The 27,822-nt window shown below is 33.9% G+C and overlaps 2 protein-coding genes across 12 annotated transcripts; one reads left to right on the top strand and one right to left on the bottom strand.

The window, feature by feature from the left end:
- LOC103909673 (chemokine-like protein TAFA-4) lies at window positions 1–16,697 on the bottom strand. Of its 10 annotated transcripts, none has more exons than XR_012398444.1 (10): window positions 15,303–16,578; window positions 13,321–13,406; window positions 12,971–13,083; window positions 10,376–10,449; window positions 10,158–10,236; window positions 9,753–9,903; window positions 9,541–9,675; window positions 6,875–7,030; window positions 417–541; window positions 1–188 (listed from the first exon to the last, which is right to left on the bottom strand). XR_012398444.1 is itself a non-coding variant. In XM_073938781.1 (10 exons), exons 7-10 carry the CDS (start codon window positions 9,889–9,891, stop codon window positions 177–179), a joined length of 432 nt encoding a protein of 143 aa, XP_073794882.1. In that variant the 5' UTR covers window positions 9,892–9,903; window positions 10,158–10,236; window positions 10,376–10,449; window positions 10,997–11,076; window positions 12,971–13,083; window positions 13,321–13,406; window positions 15,303–16,578; the 3' UTR covers window positions 1–176. The 10 variants fall into 10 exon arrangements, 5 of the variants coding, with proteins under 5 accessions (XP_073794882.1, XP_073794883.1, XP_073794881.1 ...); XM_073938781.1 differs by lacking the exon at window positions 9,541–9,675 and adding an exon at window positions 10,997–11,076; XM_073938782.1 differs by lacking the exons at window positions 9,541–9,675; window positions 13,321–13,406 and adding an exon at window positions 10,997–11,076 and having other exon boundaries at window positions 15,303–16,677.
- nucks1b (nuclear casein kinase and cyclin-dependent kinase substrate 1b) lies at window positions 15,407–27,119 on the top strand. Of its 2 annotated transcripts, none has more exons than XM_005162072.4 (8): window positions 15,407–15,757; window positions 19,528–19,577; window positions 21,005–21,059; window positions 21,355–21,383; window positions 21,489–21,626; window positions 22,856–23,026; window positions 23,121–23,258; window positions 25,696–27,119. In XM_005162072.4, the coding sequence occupies exons 1-8, from the start codon at window positions 15,741–15,743 to the stop codon at window positions 25,995–25,997; spliced, it is 900 nt and encodes a 299-aa protein (XP_005162129.1). In that variant the 5' UTR covers window positions 15,407–15,740; the 3' UTR covers window positions 25,998–27,119.
- Window positions 27,120–27,822: the final 703 nt, after the last annotated feature.

Raw genomic sequence — 27,822 nt, 5'->3', positions numbered from 1 at the left:
CTAAGTGTGAACTCTTGAATAGACAAACAAAATTCCCCAACGCTTTCAAAACTTCTCGCCATCTAAGTTTACATCTTTTTTTGAACCTGCATATTTGTTGACATTTGCTGGTCTGACTTTAAAATATGCTCCTGTGAAATTATGAGTTGTCATCGCATGTCCACAGAAGTGTTGCTTTACCGTGTGACCTAAAAGAGAAAGAAGGGCCAAGATGCAATTTAGATGATAGTCTATATGACAGGTAAAATAAGCAATGAATAGCAAAAACTACCATTTACAGTCCAAACAAGCATTGCTGTTTGGACATTCAGCACAAAACATCTGGCATATGGGCCCTGACATACACGTGTGGTCTCTGTCAAGCTGCTGCTGATCTAGCAGTGAATTGTCTCCATGGGCCAGGCCTTACTGCTCACCTTGGTAGTTTTGATTTTGTTCCCAGAGCTGCAGGACCAGCCGGTGAGGTCAGGCAATACTTTACAGTCTTCATCATCCAAACATGGCTTCATATGACACCACCACTTCATCCGCACCATAGATGCTGGGAGGCAATGAAAGAAAACTGAAGTCAAAGACAGGAACAACATAAACAACCATCAAAAACATTTAAAAAAATATATATATTTTTCAAACTTGTATGATTCTTTCCTTTGGGGTTTAATGTTTTAATGTTAGGGCTGCATCTCACAATTAAAAAAAAAAAAACATCATTTTATTATTAGCTTTATTACAAATACACTGGATTGCAATTTTAATTAACTAAATTATAGTTAATAATCTTAAGTAACTATCCAAAATACATAAAAATAAAATAATAAATATATTTTACTCTAAAATACAGGTTAAAATGTAATTTATTCTTATGATTCCGAGCAGTCTTCAGTGTCACATAATCATTATAATATATGCTGCTCAAACATTTCTCTCAATTATATTTGAAAAAGTGGTGCTTCTTAATATTGTGGAAAAAGCATGATCCACTTTTTTCCAGAATTCTCAGAAAAATGTCCATTAAAATATTAACATCTTAAGTTTATGTTTAAAGCTTTATTAATCCCCTTGCAAGGCAATTCATTCTCACATGGTGGTGCTTCACGTATAACAAGAATGACACACTTAACACAATAAACACCAACACTCAACATCAAGTACACAAACAAAAACTACGAAAAAAAATAATGATAATAATAATAATAATAATGGGTGACGCAGTGGCGCAGTAGGTAGTGCTGTCGCCTCACAGCAAGAAGGTCGCTGGTTCAAGCCTCGGTTGGGTCAGTTGGCGTTTCTGTGTGGAGTTTGCATGTTCTCCCTGTGTTCACGTGGGTTTCCTCTGGGTCCTTCGGTTTCCCCCACAGTCTAAAGACATGCGGCACAGGTGAATCGGGTAGGCTAAATTGTCTGTAGTGTATGTGTGTGTGAATGAGTGTGTACTGTATGTGTTTCCCAGTGATGGGTTGCAGCTGGAAGGGCATCCGCTGCTTAAAACATATGCTGGATAAGTTGGCAATTCATTCCGACCCCAGAGTGGCGACTCCAGATTAATAAAGGGACTAAGCTGAAAAGAAAATGAATGAATAATAATAATAATATTAATATTAATAATAATGTAACAGAGGCCAGCTAGTGTAGGGCTAGCTCAGAACGGAATAGCTGCAAAAGGATCTGTGGGCTACAATAATAATGATAATAATTTATAAATAATAATAATCCATCAATTAACTACATTTACATTAACTCTCACATGGTCACCCACTAAAGTTAAGTAGAGCTGGTCAGTGTCTGGATGGGAGACCACAAAACTAGGTTGCAGCCAGAAGTGGTGTTAGTGAGACCAGCAGGGGGCTGGAACTCAACCTGCAGTCGGTGTGGGTCCTAATACCCCAGTATATTGATGGGGACTCTATACTGCTCAGTGAGCAGTGTTTCGGATAAGAAGTTAAGCTTCAAAGCATCCTGGCCATCTTGCACTCTGTGGGTGATTATTGTAACCCACAGATCCTCTTAACCATCCCCATATCATATAATAATTGGCTTCATCACTCTATCTCCTCTCCACCAATCAGCTGGTTTGAGGTGCAATATGGCTGCCGTCATGTTAGGTGGATGCTGCACACGGGTGGTGGAGAGGGTATTTCCCCCCAAAATGTGTAAAGCACTTTGAGTGTCTAGAAAAGCGCTATATAATATTGCTTAATCAAATCTTAGACTGACTTTACTGTCAATTTTGATCAAATCCATTAAAGAAATGCTTAATAATATGAATTAATAATATTTAAATTATGTTTGCTAAGAATTGTCACAAAATTAACCCTGACACAAACGCTAAAGGTTAAGACAACTTTTTTTGTATTTTCATTAAAATCAAACACCGTCAAATAAATACCTTTGGCTAGAATGCATTTAAAAATATACAAATCATTAAATATTTAAATAACCTAAATATAGAAAAATAGAAAAGATTTGCGTCAACACCACAACTATAACAATAACAGCACAGACAAACAATATAACGGGAATAACTTTCAGAATTTCTTTTCAGATCCAATCAGAATCCATCCTGCTTTAAAGTATGCATTAAAAAAGTTTGATGACAAAACCGCGACATGCTTATAATAACAAAAATACATTCACTTTACTAAAGATTAAAATCCTCAAATGTGTTACTCAAACTGCAATATTGTGAAATGTTACTGTAAATTTTTTAGAAAAAAAAAATTCTATTTGATGTTTTAAATATAATTTAATGGAACAATATTGTGTGTTGATGTAGACACTGACATAAAAAACACAGTTAACACTGATAGAGTATAAAGGAATATTTCAAGTTAGAAACGCCAGTATATGTCAATGTGCATAAAAATAAATAATAGATTTCCTTTAAAATATACGTTAACGTTTATCATTAAAGCTTCCTGAATTTATTAAATTGCTTACTAAATGGCTTCTTGACCAAGTACATAAATACAACAAGGTCATGAGATACAGATTTAAGTTGAACTTGGGTGAAAAACTATATATAAATCTAGCACCTTTTGTGCCAGAGAAATGTTATTTTCCAGCAAAAACCAATCAGAATGGATCATTCCAGAGATCAGTATACTAATGATGTATACAATCACAAATAACCGAATTGCATTCAAAACAAACTGAAATATTGAGGCTTGTTAAATCTTCTCAGAAACAAACACAAAAATGACCACGATATCACACCCACATGAACTCACTGCCCACCTCTCAGATGCACATAAACCCACACAGAAAGAAGAACCTGTTAGAAAGACACGCTGATTAATGCTCCACGCTGACAAAATTGCTGAGGGGAAGAAAAAAAAAACCAACAACAGGACAACATATGCTGTGTTTTGGCCTCTGTCACGGCATGGGTCGCTAATGTGCTGGCTTGTTAACCATCTTAACCTGCGAGACTTGCATCGGTCAACCAGCTTCATCAGAAAGACAGAGCTGCGATGGGAATTCATGCTGTTTTTGTGCAGCTGGATATTCGTGGAAAGATCCACATGCAGTCAGCAGCTTCTTTTGAACAAGTCAAATGGTAATATCCCGTGTAACACTACGTGTGCACCCCAGGCTTCCAGATACAGTAATGTTATTGCAGATAAGAGGAAAATGTATTAAAATGAATGGGGTATTATATCTGGATTTTTTTCTTTTGAGGGTACTTTCTTGACATTTTATCAAGGAATGAATTATGAAGATTTGAATTCTGCATTAGTATTTAGATTCAAAGGGGTTTTTCATCGATTTAAGAATCAACACAGCTGACTATAGGCTCAAGTGGCCTGTGTGGGGAAAAAAACATGGGTAAATCACTGTAGAATATTATTAATAATAAGTTTCAATTAGTTTATTCATTAAAAAGCAAATATGCACAGTACATGTATTATTGCTTATCCAACTTTGGACTTACAGTTGATATTAGAATTAATAGCCCCCCTAAATTAGATGTGACTTTCAACACATTTCTAAACATAATAGTTTTAATAATTAATTTTTAATAACTGATTTATTTTATCTTTGCCATGATGACAGTAGATAATATTTTACTAGATATTTTCAAGACACTTCTATACAGCTTAAAGTGACATTTAAAGGCTTAACTAGGTTAATTAAGTTAACTAGGCAGGTTAGGGTAATTAGGCAAGTTATTGTAGAATGATGGTTTGTTCTGTAGAATATCAAAAGAAAAAAAATTGCTTAAAGGGGCTAATAATTTCACCTTAAAATGTTTTTTTTAAATTAAAAAAAAAATGCTTTTATTTTAGCTAAAATAAAACAAATAAGATTTTCTCCAGAAGAAAAAATATTATCAGACATACTGTGAAAATGTCCTTGCTCTGTTAAACATCATTTGGGAAATATTTAAAAAAGGGGAAAAAATAAAACAAAGGGGGGTAATAATTCTGACTTCAACTGTATATGAATACAAATATATTTAAAGTGATAGTTCTCTTAAAAATTTACGTTTTCATGTACTTAACATCATGTCCAAATTTGTCAAATCACTTTCTCTGTGGATTAAGTTTAGGTGCAAACTGACTTCCATTTTGTGATCAAAAATACATTTTAAGGCAGTGAGAGCCAAAACTGGTCGAGAACATTCTTCAAAATTTCTTCTTTATGTGTCCATCAGAAGAAATGCATAGAATGACATGATGGTGAGTAAATGCATTATTTGTTTGGGTAAACTATGGAGTTATTTGTATCTGCTTATCATCTAATGCCCATTGGATTATTTATAATGAATAATACTGAATAAATGAATAAAGATTAATATTATTATGAATTAAACATGAAGAATACTGTAAAATGTAATCTTCAGCAAAAACCTGACAAAATATTGTTGGAAAAAAAGGAATTTATTTTTATTTTATTATTACTTTTGTGTTTTTAATTTTATTAGAAAAATGTTTAGACCAACAACAGATTAATTAATCTTTTTCTATTGTATGAGATCACATCTTGACCAAACACACTTCCTCTTTTTTACTGTGCTGATACTGTTTAGAAGGAACATGCTGACAAGAGGGAAATAGCACAATATGAATAAATTTAGGGTGGGGGCCTTTGTTCCAGACTGCAGTCTAGACATGTCACAAGTTGTCATGATGCTTGTAGAAGTTGTGAAATATATTAAAGATGCACATAATTGTTCAGTTCTGGTATACAGAGAAGGGATGCAGAAAGAGGAAGTATGTTTGGGGTACAAGAGCCAAAAGACTGCAGAATGACTGATAAGTGATGTTAAACCAAAACTCCACCTGTTAATATCAGTTGTGTATATATGCTGGAGTCAGGAAATGTATGTTAGTTGCAAACCTCTTGAATGTAATTCTTGTATTGCATTGGGGTAATGAAACCCAGAGCTCTGTCATCAAATTATTCATTTGTATCTAATAAATTACTAATATTTTTGGCATTGAAGAAAACCCTCTTTAAACCTTTTCTTTATATCTAGCCAACGGAATTGGCTAGATATTCCAACAATTTCTTTTTTTAACATGTGTATCTTATGCTGCATGGGTATATTGTTGGCAATAATCAAATATACATTGTATGGGTCCAAACTAATTATAGATTTTATTTTAGGCCAAAAATTATTTCAACATTAAATAAAAGATCATGTTTCATGAAAGCATTTTGTAAATTTTCTATTGTAAATAAATTAAACTCAATTGTTTATTACTACTATGCATTTCTAAAACTTAATTTGGACAATTTTAAAGGTAACTTCCTTAAAATTTTAGTTGTTTGGTTATTTTTTAACCCTCAGAGTCCAGATTTTAAAATAGTTGTAACTTAACCAAATATTGTTCACAGTCCCAGTTTATATTAGGTGGCCTTAACTAATATGCAGCAATATGCTGAAATAAATAATTCATTACAACTTACTTGTTGTGCATTGTACTTATGCTTCATTAATTAAATGCATGTAATTACATTTTAAATTCTGTAATTACATTTATAATTACACTGTTGGTCCACTCCTTACACCTTAACCTTAACCCTACACCTCAAGAGCACCAGAAGTGTTCTGTAATACATTATGAACACATTAAATACATTCGTATTTATTTTTTGAAGTAAGTACTCATTAGTTAAGGATACTTAATATAAAGTAGGACCTTGTTCACTCTTAACACACCATATGTCAGTGGAAAAAACACAATTTAAAAAAAAATGATGCTTATGAATGGTTTTGTGGTCCATAATATTGTGATGCCTTAGCATTGAAAAACAAGCATTTAGGTAGTAGTTTTTAATGTTTTAAGAACTCTAACACTATAGGATTTTAAAATCTGTCATTTATGTTTTGTTGATTAATTTACAGTTTTTTATATAAGCAAGAATGTAATATCAGTGCATCCCTCAAAAATGTTTTCAAATGTTTTGGCAGCAAAAAATCATCAAACCAAAATTCCTCCAGCATAATACATGGCAGTAAATCCTCACCCTCCAACCAAAAAGGGCAGAGCGGGATTAGATTTACACCTTCAAGCCGAGACTAAATTTAAAGAGACTGACAGCTTGAGAAAGCCACTGTTCTGTGCTGCAGGAGTTTTAAATCAAAAGGAGCCCTGAGGTCCAACCTGTTTCTGAAACTAAAACAAATCCGGCAAACCATCAACTGCAGCTTATCGTCAACTGTCACAAAAATCATTTCACTAAATCATTTATTTTCTAGTGATCGTAGACTGTATGGACACAAATCAAAATAAATGCAGAATCAATAATGATATATGCTGTATATGACGCAGTTTCCTTAGATTAATTTACTCATAACCCTGAAATGTAAAAGTAGATTAGATTCATTTGTCAAAAGACTCATGTTGAGTGAAGATGGTGGACATACCATCGACACATGAAGGCTTTGTGCGGGTGGTCCCAGCAACCTGTCCAGGCAGACAGGAGCACTTGACCGTCTGAGACCTCTCTTCTATCTTATTCTTATTGCAACAGCGATGAGCCTCCACTACCTCACAGGTGCCCGGCTTCACTTCAGGTCGACCTTACATTGATACAGACAGAAATGACAAGGCTTCAATCAGAGCTGACTGTTTGTCATATACTCATATCTCGAAATATAATATTGTGAAAACAGAGAAATTATTTCTAACATTCTGGCGCCCTCACATGGTCAAACATGACACTAAAACTACTTTGAGTAGGTGACTTTCTAAATGCAGGAAATAAACATTTCTAAAAAAACATATTTAAAGGCAGCTTCCTGTATGATACATTCAATGCATTTAAACATCATGCCATGAGCCCCAACACATAGTAGAATGGTTAAAGATGTGATGCATTTTATTCAGCTCCAGAGGTTATTATTTTAGAAACATGGTCTCCCTTCTTACATATGTTGACAATGAACATTTCTAAGCGCTGGAAGATATTTAATCCCATACAATCTCAAAAGATGTGATCTAAAAATGTTTGTTACATTACTTTATTGGAGCTGTGTATGCACCGTGTATGTACACTTCCTATGCATTTGCTTGAGGACTTTGATGTTTGCTTTTAGCTATGGGTCTCTTCTGTCAAAGCCACAAAAGGGAAATTAGTGTTGGGGATGTTTGTATATTTGTTGTGTTTTTTAAAAAGTTTTTTGTTGACTGTTTGTTTTTCTGTTGTGTGTTGGCAGTTGGGCCCCCTAAGAGAAACTCTGGGGGCCCCAAAAGTGCGTGGGTCCTTAGAATCGTACTAACTCATTTTAAATCCTCTAGGTCTAAATAAACATTTACTTTATTATTATTTTGCTATAAATATATATATATATATATATATATATATATATAATTGCTATTTAAACTTTTACAAATGAGAATTATCTAAAACTGTGTAGCTTTTCTTTGGCATATAATATATATAGCATACATGTAAAATAACTCTATGTATACTAACTATGTATAAGAGGTGGTGCAGTGGGTAGCATTTTCGCCTCACAGCTGGTTCAAGTCTCCGCTGGGTCAGTTGGCATTTCTGTGTGGAGTTTGCATGTTCTCACCCTGTTCGCGTGGGTTTCCCCCACAAGTACAAAGACATGCGCTATAGGTGAATTGGGTAAGCCAAAATTATCAGTGGTGTATGTTTGTGAATGAGTGTGTATGCGGGTTTCCCAGTAATGTGTTGCGGCTGCAAGGGCATCCGCTGCGTAAAAACATATGCTGGATAAATTGGTGGTTCATTCCGCTGTGGCGACTCTAGATTGATAAAGGGACTAAGCCAAAAAAAATTTATAAATGAATATGTAAAAAAAATCACAATATTTTATTTATATTAAAATTAGTAGTTTTGGGCTACACCGTGATCATACCTTTAATTGAGACTTTAATTATGTAATCAAAATAACTTGTAACCCCTTTTCATCTTTGAACCATAATTCATAATTATGTTTTTGAGTAAAATCTGATCTCTGTTGTACTATTCTATAAGCTGCATATGACATTACTTCAAAATAATATATGTGAAGTTTATTCATAAACTAGTTTCGAGAGGATCACATGCTTATGATTGCTAGCGGCTGGATCCGCATTATCCAATTCTCAATGCACTAATCAGATGACTCCTAAGCTACTACAAATACCCTGGGTTACGTACCACTGCTATCTTCTTTTCGAAGAATACCCTCATCCACCCCTACTCCTCCTTCTTCCTAGATGGGTGACACGGTGGCCCAGTGCTTAGCACTGTTGCCTCACAGCAAGAATGTCTCTGGTTCCAGGCTTTACCAAGCCAGCAGAGGTTACTGTGGGAAGTTTGCACTTTCTCCCCGTGCTCAAGTGGGTTTCCCCCAGGTTTCTCGGTTTTCTCCCACCATCCAAAAAACATGCAACTTAAGTTAATTGGCTTATCCAAATCGGCACTATAGACATGCTCGTAGTAAGTTATCTCTTGAGAGCAATCACTATCTGTTCAGTAGTTACTGTACTACAGCAGGGGCGTTCTAGAGATCTACCTGAGCTCAAACTCACCTCTCGCCTTGCAAAGGGAGGGAACCCCGGGCTCAAGGATCTTATGAGCTCAGGGCTCTCTCCCGGGACAGCATGCCAAAGTAGCTAATAATTAATCATCAGCCAAGTGTGAACTCTTTAAATATATATAAATTAGCCATAGTGCATTAGTGTGTGTGTATATGCGAGAGTGTATGGGTGTTGCAGCTGGAAGAGCATCAGTTGCATAACAGAAATGCTGGAATAGTTGGCAGTTCATTCTGCTGTGGTGACCCCTGATAAATAAGGGAATAGGCTAAAGGAAAACAAATGACTGAATATAATATTTGGTGGATTATTTTTAATCTCAACAAATGAAAACATAATTTTCAGAATGAAATGCTGAAACAATTAGAAATTGGGAAGAAATGTTATAAGACTATTACAAAATGAAACCTATATTAACATTTTACTCAAACCAACAAATCAAGTGAGATTATTCAAGTGTTTTGTCCATTGCTGTAATGTTTGACTTTCTAAAAATAAGAATGCAAATAAACTTTTAAATTTTAAATCAACTAGGCACCTCAGGAGTTCATTGTGTCAAATCACTGAATGAGTTATAGTTGGTGCCAAATGATTCTTTAGCTGTCATTAGCAGTGGTCTGACTGTGCTCCCAGAGGGGCCGTTTAACTGTGTGTCCAGTGTGTGTAATGAGACCTAAGGGAAAAGGAGAAGAGAGAGTGAGTGAGAGAGAGAGAGAGAGAGAGAGAGATGAATTAGATGGCTTTGCTCACCGCTTTGGCCTCGAGAGCTTTGGTTGCTGCTGGACACTGATTGTAAGAACAGGAGCCACACAAGGAGAAAAGCACCTGGTTTATGCTTTACTTTATTCCTGCAGACAAGCCTCACACATATTTCTCTTTTCCAGCACATGCTTGCATGTTTCTGTGATTTAAAAAAGCATGTATTTTTCATTTATCATTATTCAAATACATGTATGTTTGTGTACATTCTGCCTGTTTACTTTTAATTGTCTATGTCTACTTCATATTTAAAACAGAATGAGAAAACAAACAGCATATCGTCACACTATACATTAAATACAAATTAACTGTCAAAATAAAGAAACAGATAGAAAAAAAAGAAAGAAAGAAAGAAAGAAAGAAAGAAAGAAAGAAAGAAAGAAAGAAAGAGCATACCTGAATTTATGATCCTTTACTTAATCTTCTGTCAAAGAAGCCTGAGGTTCAATAGCATCACCATCATAAAGAAGACCTACTGTAATAAAGAAATGAAAAGTGTAAGAAAACTAAACCCCTCTTCACAACTAGTGTCAATATTACTTCTGTAGATAATCTGATCTTTAATGACTGCTGTGCTCACATCTCTTCTGACTGATATTGACAAGCACTGGTACCTGAATATGAAAAGCTGCTCCCTGGTGCTTTTCCATGTCTCTCTGGGCAGATCACAGCTGAACAATAATGTAGCCTGGATAACATTCAATGTATTCAGGATTCAAATATCAACATGGTGAAAATATATGCATTTTTAACAAGCTCATCAAGACCATGCAGTTCACATATTGTGAAATTTAGAACTAGCTATAATAACAAAACATGATGTTAGAGAATGAAGGACAGATGGCTTGTGTTAAAACATTTTCTTTCTGTTTTAAAAGTAGCCTTTCAGCTTTAAATAGTCGTTTTGTACAGTAAAAGGTAAAAAATAATATGCTTTAGCATACAGGTTAAAATAGATTGTAATGAAACAATGTAAGTTGGTAGTATTATTTTTTTTTTTCATTTAGACAGGAGACTTACATTTAGATTATTTAGAAGAGATAATAGATTATTTATTTGAATTTTCTCGTCTCCGCGTTTGACACCAAGTGTGGTAAAAATGTATATCTTAATCAACTGTGCGCAGTTTACGTTTGACAGCTAAGCTATATTACAAAAACATCGCAATTTTACAACCGTTCAAAACCGCATTTGAGATCATTCGACTAGCTTAATTCCGACTTAAGTTGCCTCACCTGTGTTTTCTGAGGAAAACGAGTGTCCCTCCTCTTCATGTGAATTCAGCTCTGGATTGGGAAATGTCCTCAACAAGACGCTTTGTCAGAACCAAACATAATCAAGTGACCATCTGTTCACATTCAGATCTTCTCTATTACTACTCGAAAGGCGATTACTAGTGTTTGTAACGCGGAAGCAGCGTTTAATAACTTTCTAAGCCCATGACAGTTTCTGTACAGGCTGTAATATTTTCACATATTAATGTTAATTGATAACACCAACGGAAAATAAGTACTTCAAGTAAAATGTGGGTTAGTTAAATGTACACTTAATGGACTTAAAGTTAACTTTTTTTATTTATTCAAGCATTTTTGTGAGGATCAAATATAGCCTATTTTAATGTACTTAATGTATTATCATCAACGTGCTACCTGAACTATTTCAATAATTGGGACCAAACTGGCCTACTTTTAGTGAATAAAATTAGCCTTTATTTTTTAACATGTAAGAATGATTCTTTTTACAAATTCACATACTCCAAACAGAATAATCTAGAAACAGTCTCACTCAAGTTTAATACCTTGCACTTATCTTATAAGTCTTATACCTTGGGAAAATTGTCAATGAATGGTAATGAATAATAAACATAGAAAATCTAAGAAATTGTTGAAATGTTGTAGTTTGCATTTTTTTCTATTCCAAAAGGTGTTAGGTGATGTTTATGTTATTCTTGGCTAGCTTTTGGCTTTTGTTAAGTATACATTCTTATTTTTAGTTTAAAAGTTTAATAAGCACACTTTAAGGAGGGTCACTCCTGTTTTCTTGAGAATATGGCCAGCCCAAATGCCAGTGACCCTCAGTGCCAGTGTCTTATATTGACATTCATCAGCCCATAATTTGCCTGGTGACCTCCACTGCCCATTGTCTTTTAGGTCATCCTCACAGACATCAGTGCCTTGGTCTCTGTCCCAAAATCCTTATGATTGTCTTTTTCCGATGCTACAGTCATGCTTTTTTAGAAGCCACTGAACACTAATATACAGACACATCACAATGTGGATTTGCCAAGCACTCTACATTATATTAATGACAATAAACCCATAATTTCTGAATGTGTACCATTCTGTGAATATGTGCTATTTAATGATTTTAATCAACTAGAATAAAGTTTAAATTGCTGCCATGATTCATCCTAAGAATAAAAAAAAGTTCACCTGATCCACAAAGGAGCAGGTTTTTGTGCCATCTAGTGGTTAAGAGAAAATCTAACAATAAAGGGATACTTCACCCAAAGATGAAAAACGTGTTCACTATTATACAACTCAACCTTAAGAATTTCCAAACCTTCATGAGCTTCTTTATTAATTTGAACACAAAATAATATATTTTTGAAGAAATTTCTTGATACATAAGAAATAATGTTCATGTGACTTACAGATCACAGGTTGGCGTGTTGGACTAAGCAGGAGACCAAGTTTAATGCACAATATCTAAAATATTATTTCAGTAAGCATGTCATGGGAACAAACACTTAAGACACCTACTTTTGAATGTGACATCATCTGTAATTGCATTTGTTTGTAAATGCTGCATTTTCCTTTTAGCAATGCAATTTTGACATTTTGCAATCTAAAGTCATTCATTCATTCATTTTCTTGTCGGCTTAGTCCCTTTATTAATCTGGGGTTGCCACAGCGGAATGAACCGCCAACTTATCCAGCAAGTTTTTACATAGCGGATGCCCTTCCAGCCGCAACCCATCTCTGGGAAACATCCACATTCACACACACATTCACACACACTTATACACTCAAAAAAAAAAAAAAAAAAAATATATATATATATATATATATATATATATATATATATATATATATATATATATATATATATATATATATATTTTTTTTTTTTTTTTTTTTTTTTTTTTTTTTTACAAATTAAATGAACAAACAGTTTTACATAAAAAGCTAGAAAGTATTTCCCCTCACCTCCTCATTATGTTCAGTCTGGCAATGTGAAGGAACCAAAACTTTCTACACACTTCAGCAGGTGACTTTAGCATCCATAACAGCCACCAACACTAAACCTTCCAGCTGTCATGCTAGAAAAGTGGAAAAATAAAATATATTTAATATACAGTACACATGATGACCTCTATAGTCACTAAATAACCTAAATTGATAATTTATAATAATAAACAATAAAATATTACCCATTTAACCACAAAATTATAATGCTCTTTACAATACACAAGCTCTTTAAGGAAAATGAAAATTTTTACTATATAAAATGTTTACAATATGTAACAATGTTTTATGAGGTAACTACTAATTAAAACCTTTAAAATCTGCCGTTTTTATGACAGCAGAGATGTGTCCTTCACTGTCTTTGATATTTTCTGTGGTTCTGTTTCTGAGAGTTGAGCTAAAAAAGAAAAGAAAAAAATTAGAGTGTAAATATACTTCTTTGTCCTTTTTCCACTTTTAATTATATTTCGACCGAGAAGTTAATACTGTCGTAAGTCAATGTTCCCTTTACTATCACTAAAGCTCTTTTTATTTTGTTGATTTTACTTTTTATTTCAGTTTGATTAAATCGTTATGCTGTCTTAGATGTCTGAAATCAGTTTTGTGAGGTGCCTTTGTGACTGCTTTCAGACACAGCCATTGTAATACTGCCGGTACTGTGCATTTTTTATTTCAGTTTTCCATCTTGTTAAGATTAAAGGGTTAGTTCATTCCAAAAAGAAAATTAAACCATGATTACTCATCATTAAGGCAGGTGTATATGAATTTCTTCTTTCAGTAAAATCCATTGTGAATTATTTTGAAAATGGCTCTTTCAAGCTCTAAAAATGCAATGGACAGGGTCTTGAGAATAAACTATGGCCTAAGTATGACTTTTTGGGTCAACTAACTCCTTAATAAAGTATTTTGTTTGTTTTCAAGCAAGCAAAAAGACCCCAAATTAAAAAGTAAAACTGGATATTGAAACAAACATAGTTAAAAATAAAATATAAATTACAAGTTTAATTGAGTTATTGTAAAGAAAAAATAATTTGTCAAGCTATGAAACAAACTCAATGTTACATAAAAATACACAATCTACCCTAAATATGCAGTTAATTATTCTGTCAATAAAAATAATTTAGACTTTATTTTGAACTGGATGACAATGCAAAGTTTATTTACAGTTATTTCCTTTTCTTCCAGAATTGTAAAAAGGTATAAATTTAAAAATAAATAAATGGTCAATCCGATTATTTATCAGGATTGAGATATCTCTCATAACTTCAGTTTGCGCTAATGTGAGTATTTCTAATCAAATGAAGCATATTTTGAGACAACCCTCACTCTTTTATTTACTCTTCAAAATTTACTTAAATTATAATGTCACAAAATTTTCCAATTTGAAGTTAATATATTAAAGATTTCATACAGGAGTTGCAATGGAATTTTAAATTGGTTTACATCTTCAAGAATCTTATTACATTTTAATAACATTCTCAAAGAATACATTTAATCATAAAAGTATTTATATTTTATTTAAAATACCTGCAGCATTTTAACATTAACCCTAATTATTCTGCATATTACAACCCCAAATCAAATAACAACCCCAAAAAATATAAAGTAAACGTTTAAAAAGTATAACCAGGTCTTTTAACAGACAATCTGCATTGCCTAACATAGTAATGCCCTGTAAATTTTCCTAAAATAATCATCCTTTTGACATATTCAACAAAAGATGCCCATGCAACATATGCTAAAACCTAAACCAACTTGACATTGTCTTGCATTGTTAACCTAGCGTTTTCTTAATCTCGGGATATGTTTTTGTAGGCCTACCCTGATTCCACTGAAAATAACTTCTTGCACTAATGTATTTCCTGTGCAACATAGTGCTATTACTGAGCTTATAAACACGAAAACTTAAAAAAAATAAAAAAAAAAAAGAAAGAAAGCTACAGATTATATGTAATGCTAAACATACTGTTTGCATGTTTTAATAAACTATAGGGGATGAGAAGAAAATTAGTGTCTTTAAATTAAAATATTGCACACCTGTTGCCTCCTACAATCTGAGCACAACATAATGATCTTTGATTACCTTTAAATAATCGTTTAATTACTTTAAAAACCAAATGAATACATATGAATGTCTTTACTTGTTCTGGATTTTGGAGAGGCCCTAAAAATGTAATGTTTATTACACTGATTGAATGAGCCTATCTTCACCATCTCAAGGTAATAACATTATCGGGCTAAAACGGATTTGGAAATGGTTAAAATAAAATAATCCAATCAACTGATTAGCCACCTTTCTGTGTGAATGAGTAGGTAAACGGCTGTTGCTGAGTGTGGTCATCCAATCCTGGTTTGCGGGCATCTTGCGTTTTTCAGACTCCCATCCCACTTTTACTCATAAAAGAATCCTGGCTTGCAGGCCAGGCAGTAGCTAATTAGTTAGCTACTATTCTACAGGAGGCTTGACCAGGGCAATTCGGCCTGTGGATACTTGAACATTTATCCATTTTCGACCCACACAGACCAAGGCTGCGTGCGAGCAGATGCTCTAGATCGCACTCATTTGCGCGTGTTTAGTGCAGTTTGCATTGCATAGGTAGTTTCGCACAGCTCTGTGCTACAGAAACAGCTTCCCAGCAGCGGGAGACACCTGGATTTCAGCTGCAAAAGTCCAGTTTTACCAATAAAATTGTAGTTTGCAAAAGCAAAAGGCTTTCAGTCTGTCTGCAGAATGGCGAGACCTTCGAGGTAAGTGCGTTTTGTTTGTCTGCTGTTTTACAGCAATCGCAGGTCCGCACATGATGCGATCTGTTACGCGGGTCTCTCCATGTTTGCTAAATGCTAACAAGCTAACCAGCATATTTTTCTGCGCGTGTTTACATAGCTGCACAAAATCAACCGTAAACGCGTAGATTTTCATTTCTTTTAACAGTTATAGAGATATTTAGCTTGGAAACGCAACAAAATCGCGTTTAACATCCACAGATATGTCTATGCTAACCGCAAGTGCCGACATCAAATAAAAAAGCGGGATAGTAGTTCGCGCTGTGGCTAATTCATGTACAAAACAACCTGCAAGCCATTACGGCGAACAGAATAGACATTCAATGCGTGATTGTTTCCTCATTTGTTTAAGCTCTAGTTTGCTGATAAAGCACGGTGGTGTAAGTTTCACGTGTTTTCCACAGTTAGCCCCGTGAGCATTAGTGTTAGTTTAGCGGCAGCAGCGCAGCGTGAAACTCCTCCAGCGCAATGCGCGCCATTACCACACACACACACACACACACACACACACATCTGAACATTTCTCCTGCCAACTTGTGTTTGCAATTAACACATTGTAGGTTTGGGTCTGGCTTAAATCTGAAATCAAATGGGTTGTCAACAAATGTGTTAATACATATTGAAATGCGTCCATGTTTTCCTAACGCTGAGACCAAGTGACGCGAACACGGGCAACATGTTGTTTATGTTTTGACAAACTATAAAGCGCCTTTTTCTCTAACGGAACTGGCGGTAATCTGACGGTAAACATTGCTGTCGGGGCTGATGTCCGTCCTGCGGGCAGTGAGTATAACGTGACCCACAGGGCCTGTAGTTCAATGGCCCTGTCTGATCGCTGAGCCCTGCCCACTCTGCTGCTGTTGGCATGGCAATTCACCTACTCCAACATGGCACCTCTGTCTCCTCTTCAGTCAAGACGCGCGGCTTTAAATAAGAGGAGTGACACCTCTGTTGCTATATGGAGGATCATATTTTACATATGGTTAAATAAGTTAGCAATATAATAATCAATTTTGCACTACATGGAACGTAAACAAGTATTATTTAATATTAAATAGTTTAAATTATTTTTTGCTGGTTTCAAGCCAGATTTATTTTCTATTATTATTATTATTATTATTATTAATAATAATAATATTATCATTATTGAGCAATTCCAGCGTTATGGATGTGACATCTGCAGTAAAAACTTAAAACATAAATTCACAGATAAAGTATATGTTAAAATTATATGGAAACATCTGTTTATATTTTTCAAAACAACTAGCCACAAAGTTATGGGATCAGAAAAATATCAATCTGGAAACATTTTTTATATTTTAAATGAGGAAAATAAACATGTGTTATGGATGTGATGAAAAAGTATGCAAGTTTACATCATACAACATACTTTTTTGTAATTCTGTGAATTAAACTGCACAACCAAAAAGAAACAATGCTAATCAAAGGGATAAGAGTTGGCTCTCTTTAGAACATAAATGATTTTTATTTTATTCTACTTTTTTGTTTTGATAAATTTTATGAATTGTTTTCATAAATTCTACATTTATGAGGAAAAAGCTACATTATGGATGTGACATCTCTTTGTTATGGATGTGAAAGATGTGAAATTTCTACTTGTGTGACTTTGGTAAATTAAATATAATAGTTTGAAAACATTGACTGAGACATTTTTAATTATCTTTAAAGTACTGTAAAATACTTGCTTACACAAAAAATGTAGAAACGGTTTCGCTGAAATGTAATTGCTCTATTATTATTATTTAGTTATTTGTTTTTCAAATGGGAGTCCGCTCATGGTGGTATGGTGGCCTGATAGACTTCTGTATAAAGATCAAATGTGATTTAGGCTTTGAATTTAACTTAAGTTAAAGTTCAGCTTTACTAAAGTTAGACTGTTTCCCCTATATTAGAAGTTTACATTGTATTCATTTTGTAAAGGTTCTACATCAGTGAAGATTATTCAATTAAAATTAATTAAAATTTAGTTTATTTAATTAAAAAATTAAATAAACAGTGCTAAATAAAAAAATAAAAAACTTTGGACTAGTTGCCTAAAATTTCTAATTTTCACTTAAATTTAACAGTTGTACTAAATCAGCTATACATATTGACAATTTTACTACAATTTCTAAAACCTAAAAAGCACAAAAGGTATGCTAAACTAAAGCTTTGTGTAATAATGATTTTTTAAATTTGAGAAAAAAAACAAAGATTTTGAAAATTTTAATTAAAGAAGAACAATAAAAAACAAATCCATACAGCTAACAAAAACTACAATAGTAACTCTCAGTGATACTAAACAAAAGTTCTAATCAAAGCAAACAGTCTAAATGCAGTAATTTTATATACAGTACAACCTGCTAATATATAAATTATCCCTACATGCAGCAATGGTTTGTGGACAAAAACCTGACCAATGTCTTGAAATACAACATGTGAACAGTGTAATTAGTAGGGCTGTGCGGTATATTGGGTTCTGGGGATCTATCGATATGATTCCCCAACGCAATGCGGTATTATCCAATATCGTTCATATCGATATGGTTTTAGGCATTCTGCGCGAAACAGACCACTCCAAGGTAGCACCCGAGCTCCACTTGCACAAATGTGCGAAACAACAAGTTTAGTCAAAAAAAAAAAGAAAAAGTGTAGGATTTTTTATATGGAGTGAAAGACTTCTCTTTAGATATCTTTAGCATGTGCACTGTTTAATAATTGTGCACAATACATGCATGTAAATGTGTAACTAAAAACATATACAGCTGATTTAATTGTTTTTTTTTAATGAATCTCAACTAATGTATACAGGATTATTTATAACAACACTGTAACTGTGATACAAAATACTGTGCGTTTCATATTTACATTTATTGTCATTGTTTTCTATCATACAATACTTTTTGTTGTGTTACCATTTAAGTGTGTTTCTTTTTTTGCTCTGACAATGTAGCTATGTTTTCTATGGTTTTGTTTACTTTGTTATTGGCACAACAGCACTACTAACAGCATTATTTATCAAAGAGGTTGTTTATAATTTGAAATGTTGTGCAACAGTTTAAGCAGGAGAAAAACCTGTACTGTGTTTAATTTATCAAAGATGGTGTGCAGCTGTTACTTTTTTGTGTAGCTGTTTATTTACAAACAGGGAGGGAAACCACTGTTTGAATTAAATTTTGCTCAAAAATGTTTAACAAAGTTTTAATAAAGGCTTTAACTGTCAAATAACCTTTTTTTGGGAAAATACCGGCTATATATCGTATACCTTCATTTCTCCTAAAAATACCTGGATATGATATTTTGCCCATATCGCCCAGCCCTAGTATTTAGTTCTGGTTACCATAGTATAAGCAAAATTACAGACTCAGGACAGTATAAATATTAGAAAATAAACCCACCTGAAGTGTAAAGGCCACTTTACAAATCACCACCTTTTCTAATAATTCAACAGTCACTCGTCGATTATTACTTACTTAGAGGAGAACAATATCAGTATAAAAAGACAGTTGCATAGGTTATTGTTGACAGATATAATTTATAATTTTAAAGTGTTTAGTGCATTTAAGATGTGCATAATAAAGGTGCAATAAAAGTATAATTATCAAATGCTTTTCCATAAACTAATTTTTGGGTCATTCATGGATGGTAAATGGTTATTTATTTTTAAAATAATAGCATGTATTTATTCTTTTGCAGCCCATTTATTTTTTTATTTTTATTTTTTTTGTGCACAGGAATAAAAGGGTTGTTGACTACGCACAATTCCAAGAGTCTGATGATGCAGGTAAGCTCCCCTAATGCAAATCAAATGTTTTCACAGAAGGGATTTAAGTATCTCTTTTAATTGCCTGCCAGCTGTTAATACTGCAGACAGATTTTTTTTTTTTTTGTTAAAATTTGTAAACTGCAAAGTTTGGTGGATGTTAAGTGTAGAAAACATCATTTATAGTATCTTTTGCAATTAGGCATGGGATGATAATCCGTTTCAAGGTTTACCGCGGTTTGAAAAAATCAAGGTATTAAAATCACAAAAGAATTATGATATGCCGTTCCTGAGGTGTATCTACAGTTTTTTAAAGTAATTTTTGTCAATTATTGAAAATAAATCTTTGAAACTAAAGAAGATAGCAGAAGTCAAATATTTATTTTAATTATTTAGCCTGACATGTTTACTTTTCCAAAATATTATAAATGTTTCCTAAAATTAAATATATTGTGTTCAAAGGGGAAAAAGTTGTTGTTTTTTACTAAGAAAAGCACTAATTTTAAAGCAGTAATCACAATATCGTGATACCTTGATACCATGATATTTTAATACAAGGCTATCACAATGTCAGAACCTTATACCGACCCATGCTTAATTGCAATTAAAATCTAAAGACAAATTAGTAATGTGTGTCAAAAGAAACACCAAGATGTGTATTTTGGATGTTTTCTTTACATAAGACTGTAAAAACTGTTTATGAAATGTCTGAAAGTTGACCGGTGCATGGAAAAGTTTTGGAAATTTTAAAAACAAATAGAAAGGAAATCTAATAAAACAAACTGACTAATGTTAACAGGGTTTAGCAAGGTTAATGGCCTTTCTGGAATATCATGGAAATCTAAATCATTGTTCAAATTATTAATTATCAGGTATTTTGGTATGACTAAAATTTGCATTGTAACTACATGCCAATTAATTCTCATTTGAGTATTAGTAGGCTGTCTGCTTAATATCTGCTCATACTGCTCCTTCAACAGATATTTAACTGACTATAAGAAACTTTGCATGTACATATCAATTTTACCCTAATCCCAACCTAACAGTCTACTTATAATCTAATCGCAATTAGTTGTCATGTAGATGCAGTGTTACCTAAATTCAACAAAATGTGTTAAAGGAACCATCAAAATAAAGTGATACCTTATTTTTTATTTCTATTTATCAAAATGTAATTCAAATAGTGGCTTTTTATTGAAAACCATTTTAATATGTTATTATTTTGACATTATTTTAAAATTATGTTACTAAAATATATGCAACATTACAGCAGCCCTTTTCTGTTTATTAGATGCCATGTAAATTCAGGATTTTAGTCAGTGAAAGGAATTTGGTATTTGGCTTAGAGAGGGAACCCTGTGTTAAATAATAATCACATCAGAAGCAGTCTTGTGTGTGCTGTGAAGTTGTCTTTTGTTTTTTTACTGATTGGACTCAATGACTTACAGATGAGGAATATGGAAAAGATTCGGAACGACCTGAGAAGCCGCCTGTAAAGCGCAGGTTAGTTACTCTGAATACTGATAATCTTGTTAAATATTTATTGTCTAAGATGGCAATGAAAGCAAACATGATAAATTGTGGTTGTAAAAGTGTGATATTTCAATTTAAGCACCACTTTAATGTTTGCAAATACTTATTTTATCCCTCCCCCATTTGCAATAATATTTATGAGCTGCATGCATATTCATTACAAAGTTAGACTTTTAAATTCACCGGAATTGTATTTTTTTATGTGAATATTTTTGACATCTATTAAAAAAAAAAAAAAGTAAATAATTCTGTATCTTTTGTGTAGTGATGATTCTCGTGTCAAGGACAACAAGAGTAAGTTAAATTTAATAGCACTAATTTCTTTGTCCTTATTTTGTATTATTATATCTGGTATTGTATTTAGTTATTTAACAGTCTGATGAAATGTTATTATGCCAGAGGATCACAGCGATGATGACAATGACAATGACTACGGCGAGGACGAGGAAGAGGAGGATGACGGTGGAGATAGTGATTTTGATGCAGAAGAGGCCAGCAGGGGGAGACAGGCTACAGCTAAACGGAAAAGGCCTCGAGGTATTAGAAACACCGAGCTTCACACAGTACATTCCAGCATCTGTCTCTGCATGTTTGGCATTTGGAATTTAAAATATATTCATATTTAACCTTTTCTTATTTAATACATACTAATTATAAGATTATATTTGATATGTTGAAGAATGAGATGCATTTTACAATTTATTTTTAAAGATGGATGTAATTGGAAATTTATATTGAATTAAACTTGGTTTGATGTTATAGGTTTCGCAAAGTGCTTTGAAATGTGCATTTTTGCTAGAAATATGACGTAATCTCGGCTAAAATACAAAGAGAGGGCGGGAAATAGAGTAGCTCCTCCCCTTTATAAAAAGCCTATAGCATTTTGTTTTATCGCAGCTCTGCTAGTAGAGCAAATTTTATCACTGTTTAGGAACACAGTAGCTTATAAATTTCCTTAAAGCTAACATACTGATACTAACATCTAAAACTTCACGGTACCTTTGAGTAAGATGTTCCATCTCACTGATTTTAATTTGTAAGTAGCTATATAGAAAGTGTTCTATATGGAAATGAATGTCTTTTGTGTAAATAATTAATAGTTTCAGTTCCCTGCATTCATTTTTTTTATTTCTTAGTTTCTCTGAATTTTTTTATCCTTTGTTCTGACTTGAAAATATTTCTTTTAAATTTAAAATAAAGAAACTTTTTTTGGCATAAAATAACAAAAAAGTGCAATACATTTTTAGTTAACACAGTAGCACACATTGGTTTTTTTCAGGAGAGTTAAGAAAGTAGCAACAAATTGTTGTAATTACTCTGATTGTTCAGTTAATACGAATGTATTATTATTAAAACAAAACAGCCACATATTATATTAACATTCATAATAAATAATATTTATTATTAGCATCAACCCAGCAGACACACAGCATCATAAAACGTTATTATTAGGTTAGATTTAGCTTGTCAGCAACCTGAAATATCGATGACGTTGATTTTGTGTTGGAAAATAACTAAAATGCAACGTCGGTCCGACGTAGGCCATTGATGTCAACCTGACATTGGATTCTGACATTAACCCAATTTTCATTTCCAAACAAAATGCAATGTCCCTTGTCGTTGGGTTACAACGTCAATCTGATGTCATGATGATGTCCTGATGTCTATTTTGTGCCTGCTGAGAAGTCTTAATAAATTTATCACCAAAAACAAACTTACATTTTCAGAAAGCACAGTAACCATGTACCTTCTTTTTTGGCGCCTAGATGACAGTGATGATGATGGTAAGGTTGTGAAGAAGAAGGGCCGGCAGGTGCGTCAGGCGGCCACAAAAGCTGCGTCCAAACAGAGGGAGATTCTGCTCGGAGATGGAGGAAGTGAGGATGAGGAAGGACAGGGTGAAGAGGAGGAGGATGACAGTGACGTTTACACCGGGGGTATGAAGAGAATTATGTTAGAGCTGAAATGTTTCGAGAAAACATGGACATTTGCAAGCTGATGTTTATGTTTCCTTTTGTCTTCTATCAGAAGACTCGGGCAGTGATGAAGATTTCATGGTGGAGGATGATGATGATGACAGTGATTATGGCCGACCCAAACGGAGGAACTCAAAAGTGAGCAGAAGAAGCAAAGACAAGAAATCCCCCAAACCCAAGATAAGGGCTTCAGGTAAAACCACCTGTAATGTGTTAATGTTCAAACGAAGAGCAGTAAGTTCAATATTTCAACTACTATATATCGTTCTTTAATTTTAAACAATAGTAAAGGCTACACCACAACCAAAACAACGATAGCGCAAAATAATAAAAACACCAAATCAGCCAATAAGGGTACATCCTGTTTTATTAAGTTTGAGCATTTAAAGTGCTAGTCACCAAAACTGAACTTGAAGCTTGAAAAACAGATTTATAGTGAGATACTCATTATAATAGTTAGTCAATACAGTAGTATTGTTGTCAATGTAAACATGGCTGAAAACTAGGGCTGCTCGATTTTGGAAAAAATCATAATCACGATTATTTTGGTCATAATTGTAATCACAATTATTCAAAACGATTATCAGTTTAAGTCAAAATGATTAGCGCTCCTGAGATTTTTTTTTTAAATAAATGTTTCCCCTAATGATGTTTAACAGAGCAAGGAATTTTAACAGTATTTCATCTAATATTTTTCCCTCTGGATAAAGTCTGATTTGTTTTATTTTGGCTAGAATAAAAGCAGGTTTAAATATTTTGAAACCTATTTTAAGGTCAATATTATTAGCCCCCTTAAGCAAAATATTTTAGATTTTCTGCAGAAGAATTTATACAATGACTTGCCTAATTACCCTAACTAAGCCTTTGAATTGCAGTTTGAATCTGAATGCTTGTAGTTTGAAAAATATTTAGTAAAATATTATGCACTGTCATCATAGCAAAGATAAAAGATAAAAAAAAAGAGAAATTACTTTTTAAAACTATTATGTTCAGAAATAAGTTGGAAAAAAATCTTTCCATTAAACAGAAATTTGGGAGGAAAAGGGCTGCTAATATTCAGGAGGGCTAATAATTCTGACTTTAACTGCGTATATACAGTTATTTTCCACTCTGCAAAGAAAAGAAAAATAAATACAATAGAATAAAAATATGAAACAAACTATGCTTTAAGCATCTTCACTGTAAGAAAAACACTTTAGCTACAAAAGTTCTTCAGTCAAGAGCAGAAAGGGATTTTCTTCTTTTGTTGTTTGATTAATGATAAAAACCGGCGGCAGCTATTGTGCGCTGTCACTTTAATGGTTTCTCTTTCACATGTCTTTTGATCCTTAACTCGTTTGTTTATTACACAAATGAGGGTTAACATGAATAATTACTAAACACCGCGCTCTGACACCTATTGGACCATTAAAGCGCTCACGTTAAGATGATTTTAGATGTCTGCGCTCTGCTCGCCTCAGTGTGCGAATGAGACCGAAGTGTTTTACATGTAGGGGGTCATCCAGGATGGGAATGAGGTTTGGGGGGGTGGGTGTAACGTAGGCCAGCTAGCGAAGTGCTATGCAGGTAAACCTTACTCCTCTGACCTTCTAGCATCTGTCCTTAGAGCACCTTTAGTGAGGTTTACCTGCATAGCACTTCACTAGCTGGCCTCCGTTACATGCATATAAAAGAATAGATTGGAGTGTTGGTTTTAGAGTAGGTCTTATTTGCTTTTGTAAAATAGAGAGCGATATATATATATATATATATATATATATATATATATATATATATATATATATATATATATATATATATATATATATATATATATATATATATATATATATATATTACACATATATAAATAAGGATTATTTTAGGTTTCATACAATTCAATACACATAAGAACTAGCAAAACATATTATTTATAGTTTGAAATATACACTCTGCTGTTCATGGAGATGCCAATAATAATTATTTTTAAACATAATTTAATCATGTGCTTTAAGCTGTGGTCACATTAGAGTTTGATCACGAAGTTCTGTCATGCGAAACGGAACAGGATAAAGCAGCATGATTAGACATTATAATATGGAACAATCACTCGCTTTATCAAATTTCTGTACCGAGAGGTCATGTTTGATCATCTATTTGTCATGTGATGCAATTTTCGCAGGTCAGAGTTCACCAAACTGGAACTTTGAAACCCAGCGACAAGAGAAACTTGTTGCATGAGCTTGTGTTTTCAGTCTGTTGTATTTGCACGTAAATGAATGGAAGTCTATGGGGCGAAATGTGCAGTGTGACCGTAGCTTTAGCCAGATCAGATATTCACTGTTTAGGTTACTAGAACGTTTACTCTATTCTACTTGCAGTAACCAGCCAATTTTATGTATTCTGGGAGAAGTTGATAACATGTTGTAAATCCACCAGCTCTAACCTTCACTGCAGGGCAGACTAACATGGTTGCGCCATAGAAACTTAAAAGCAGCACATTTTAAATAATGATCTCATTAAAGTAAACTCGAGCAGGGGGTTCAGCGGGAGCATTTAAAACTTGTGTGTAAAAGGTTTAAGCCAAAGCTACCTCTAGATACCTTTAACCATCACTTTAACAGTAAATTATGTCAACTGTCTTTTCCCAGCGACCCGAGGGGCCAAGAAAAGGAGAGGGAAGCGTCAGACGAGGGTGAAGAGAGTGGTGAAGAAGGCCTCACCAAAATCTGAAGATGAAGAGAGCAACAAGGAGGAGAAGGAAGAAGAAGAGGTGCAGGAGGAAGAAAAGAAGGAGTCGCCCGCCGCCAAGAAGAAGAAGGATGAAGAAAGCGGCGCAGAAGGAGAGGAAAACAACGACAACGGAGAAAAAGAGGAGGAGAAGGAGAATGAGAATGAGACGGAGGAAAAAGACGATGTTTCTGAGGAGGAAGCTCCGTCAGGTGAAGACTGAGCTCTTTGACCTGCCACTGAACGTGTCTGTTATCTGTTGTTCTTTATGAGGAGCTGTAGAATTGATTTCCCACAATGCTCAAAGAGTATTTTGGATGTTTGTTATGTCACTCGGCTTGTAAATACCATATCTCCACCACACAAAATCTGTAAAGTATCATCAGACCTGTCCTAAAAACTCTACGGTTTGGCTTAATACTGAAACGCGATCTTTCATATGAATATTTATCAGTCTTTCAATTTGTCTAGCAATCTATCTGTTTTGTTACAGTCGACCTTCAGTGTATAAATAAAGAAGGACGAAGACGACTTGCCCTGAAAATACAGATTACACTGTAGGTTCTGTATCTCACTTTACGGGCAATGTACAAATTTTGGAAATCTGTTTGAAAAGATCGCTTGTTTGCTCCAAAATGAATCAATTTTTGTGACTTTTAATGTACACAATTTCATCCCAGCGGCGTCAACTGCTGAAAACACAAGCTTCTAATGAACATATATGCTTGTCGTCATGAACTGCACTGGATTTTGTGGCTGCAGTTCAGTCACTCGGTATCCTCGCTACATCAACTGTACGTTACATAGTTCTAGTGCGCTACTTTCACCCACTTTCCGTGCAGTTATTTCTTGATTCAGTCTAGTAAATCAGCTTTCTTTCCCTGTCTGAGCATTTGAACTAAGATGACTTTTTTTTTCTATGGTCGTATTGAACCTCTTTCATGGTCGGCATGCTTTCATGTACGTGCTTGGCGAAGGGAGTCTGGTGTAAACCTTCAGGATGAGTGACGTCAGAAGTGAGTGAGCTAGTGAAAACCTTATTATTGACCTCTGTGATGCTTCATGTGTGAAATTTTTTAAGACTATTTTGATGCTTCTAGATGCCTTTTTAAAAGAGCAGTCCGTCGAGCCATTAGAATGGCAAACACGAGCTGAATTCAGTGCACACCATCCATAGCTTTCTCAGCTTCATATGACTATTTTTATTGCTTGTATCGCCATCTTAATCTGTAGCCTTTCATTCTATATCATAATTTATCCAAAATAAATGTTCGATTTAATTACGCTATTCTGATTTTTGTAAAATTTGTTTTACAAGGAAAAATAAAATGTATCTTTAAAGAAATGGAGTCATCTATGAGCTTTTTTGACTTTTGTTTGATTGTGTTTTAGATTAAATGCTGACATACTGACATTTTCGAATCCTGTAGCTATCACACATGAATTTTTAAAAAAGCTTGAGGAATTTATATGTCTTTTACTCTAAGACTGGAGAAAGCTTTTTCTATCATGCGTTCTGGTCATCATAACCACATTACACAATACACAGTAAAAATATCTGTTAATTAACAGTTTCTGTATTTTATGTTTTCCGTTTATTTACAGTTGTGAATTACGTTATAAGACCTCCATCTCTGCTCTGAAATTCAACTCTACAGATTAACAAAGTGACTTTCATTGACATTTTTGTAGTTTGAAATAATATAAGGTATAAGAAATAATATAGAGAGAAATAACCCAGCAAGCATTTTTTGATTTCCAGAGTTCATCAAGTATCTTTGGATTTATCTTCAATGCCTCCTTCTTCATCTTACTCCGGACATGCTCAATAATGTTCATGTCTGGTGACTGGGCTGTCCAATCCTAGAGCACCTTGACCTTCTTTGCTTTCAGGAACTTTAATGTGGAGGCTGAAGTATGAGAAGGAGCGCTATCCTGCTGAAGAATTTGCCCTCTCCAATGGTTTGTAATGTAATGGGCAACACAAATGTTTTGATATTCAGGCTGTTGATGTTGCCATCCACTATCTCTTGCATGCCCCCATACTG

Source organism: Danio rerio, chromosome 23, assembly GCF_049306965.1.
Source record: "Danio rerio strain Tuebingen ecotype United States chromosome 23, GRCz12tu, whole genome shotgun sequence".
In the NCBI taxonomy this organism is placed as follows: domain Eukaryota; kingdom Metazoa; phylum Chordata; class Actinopteri; order Cypriniformes; family Danionidae; genus Danio; species Danio rerio.
The sequence above is the reverse complement of the archived record's forward strand: the minus strand, read 5'-3'. Positions and strand labels throughout refer to the sequence as shown.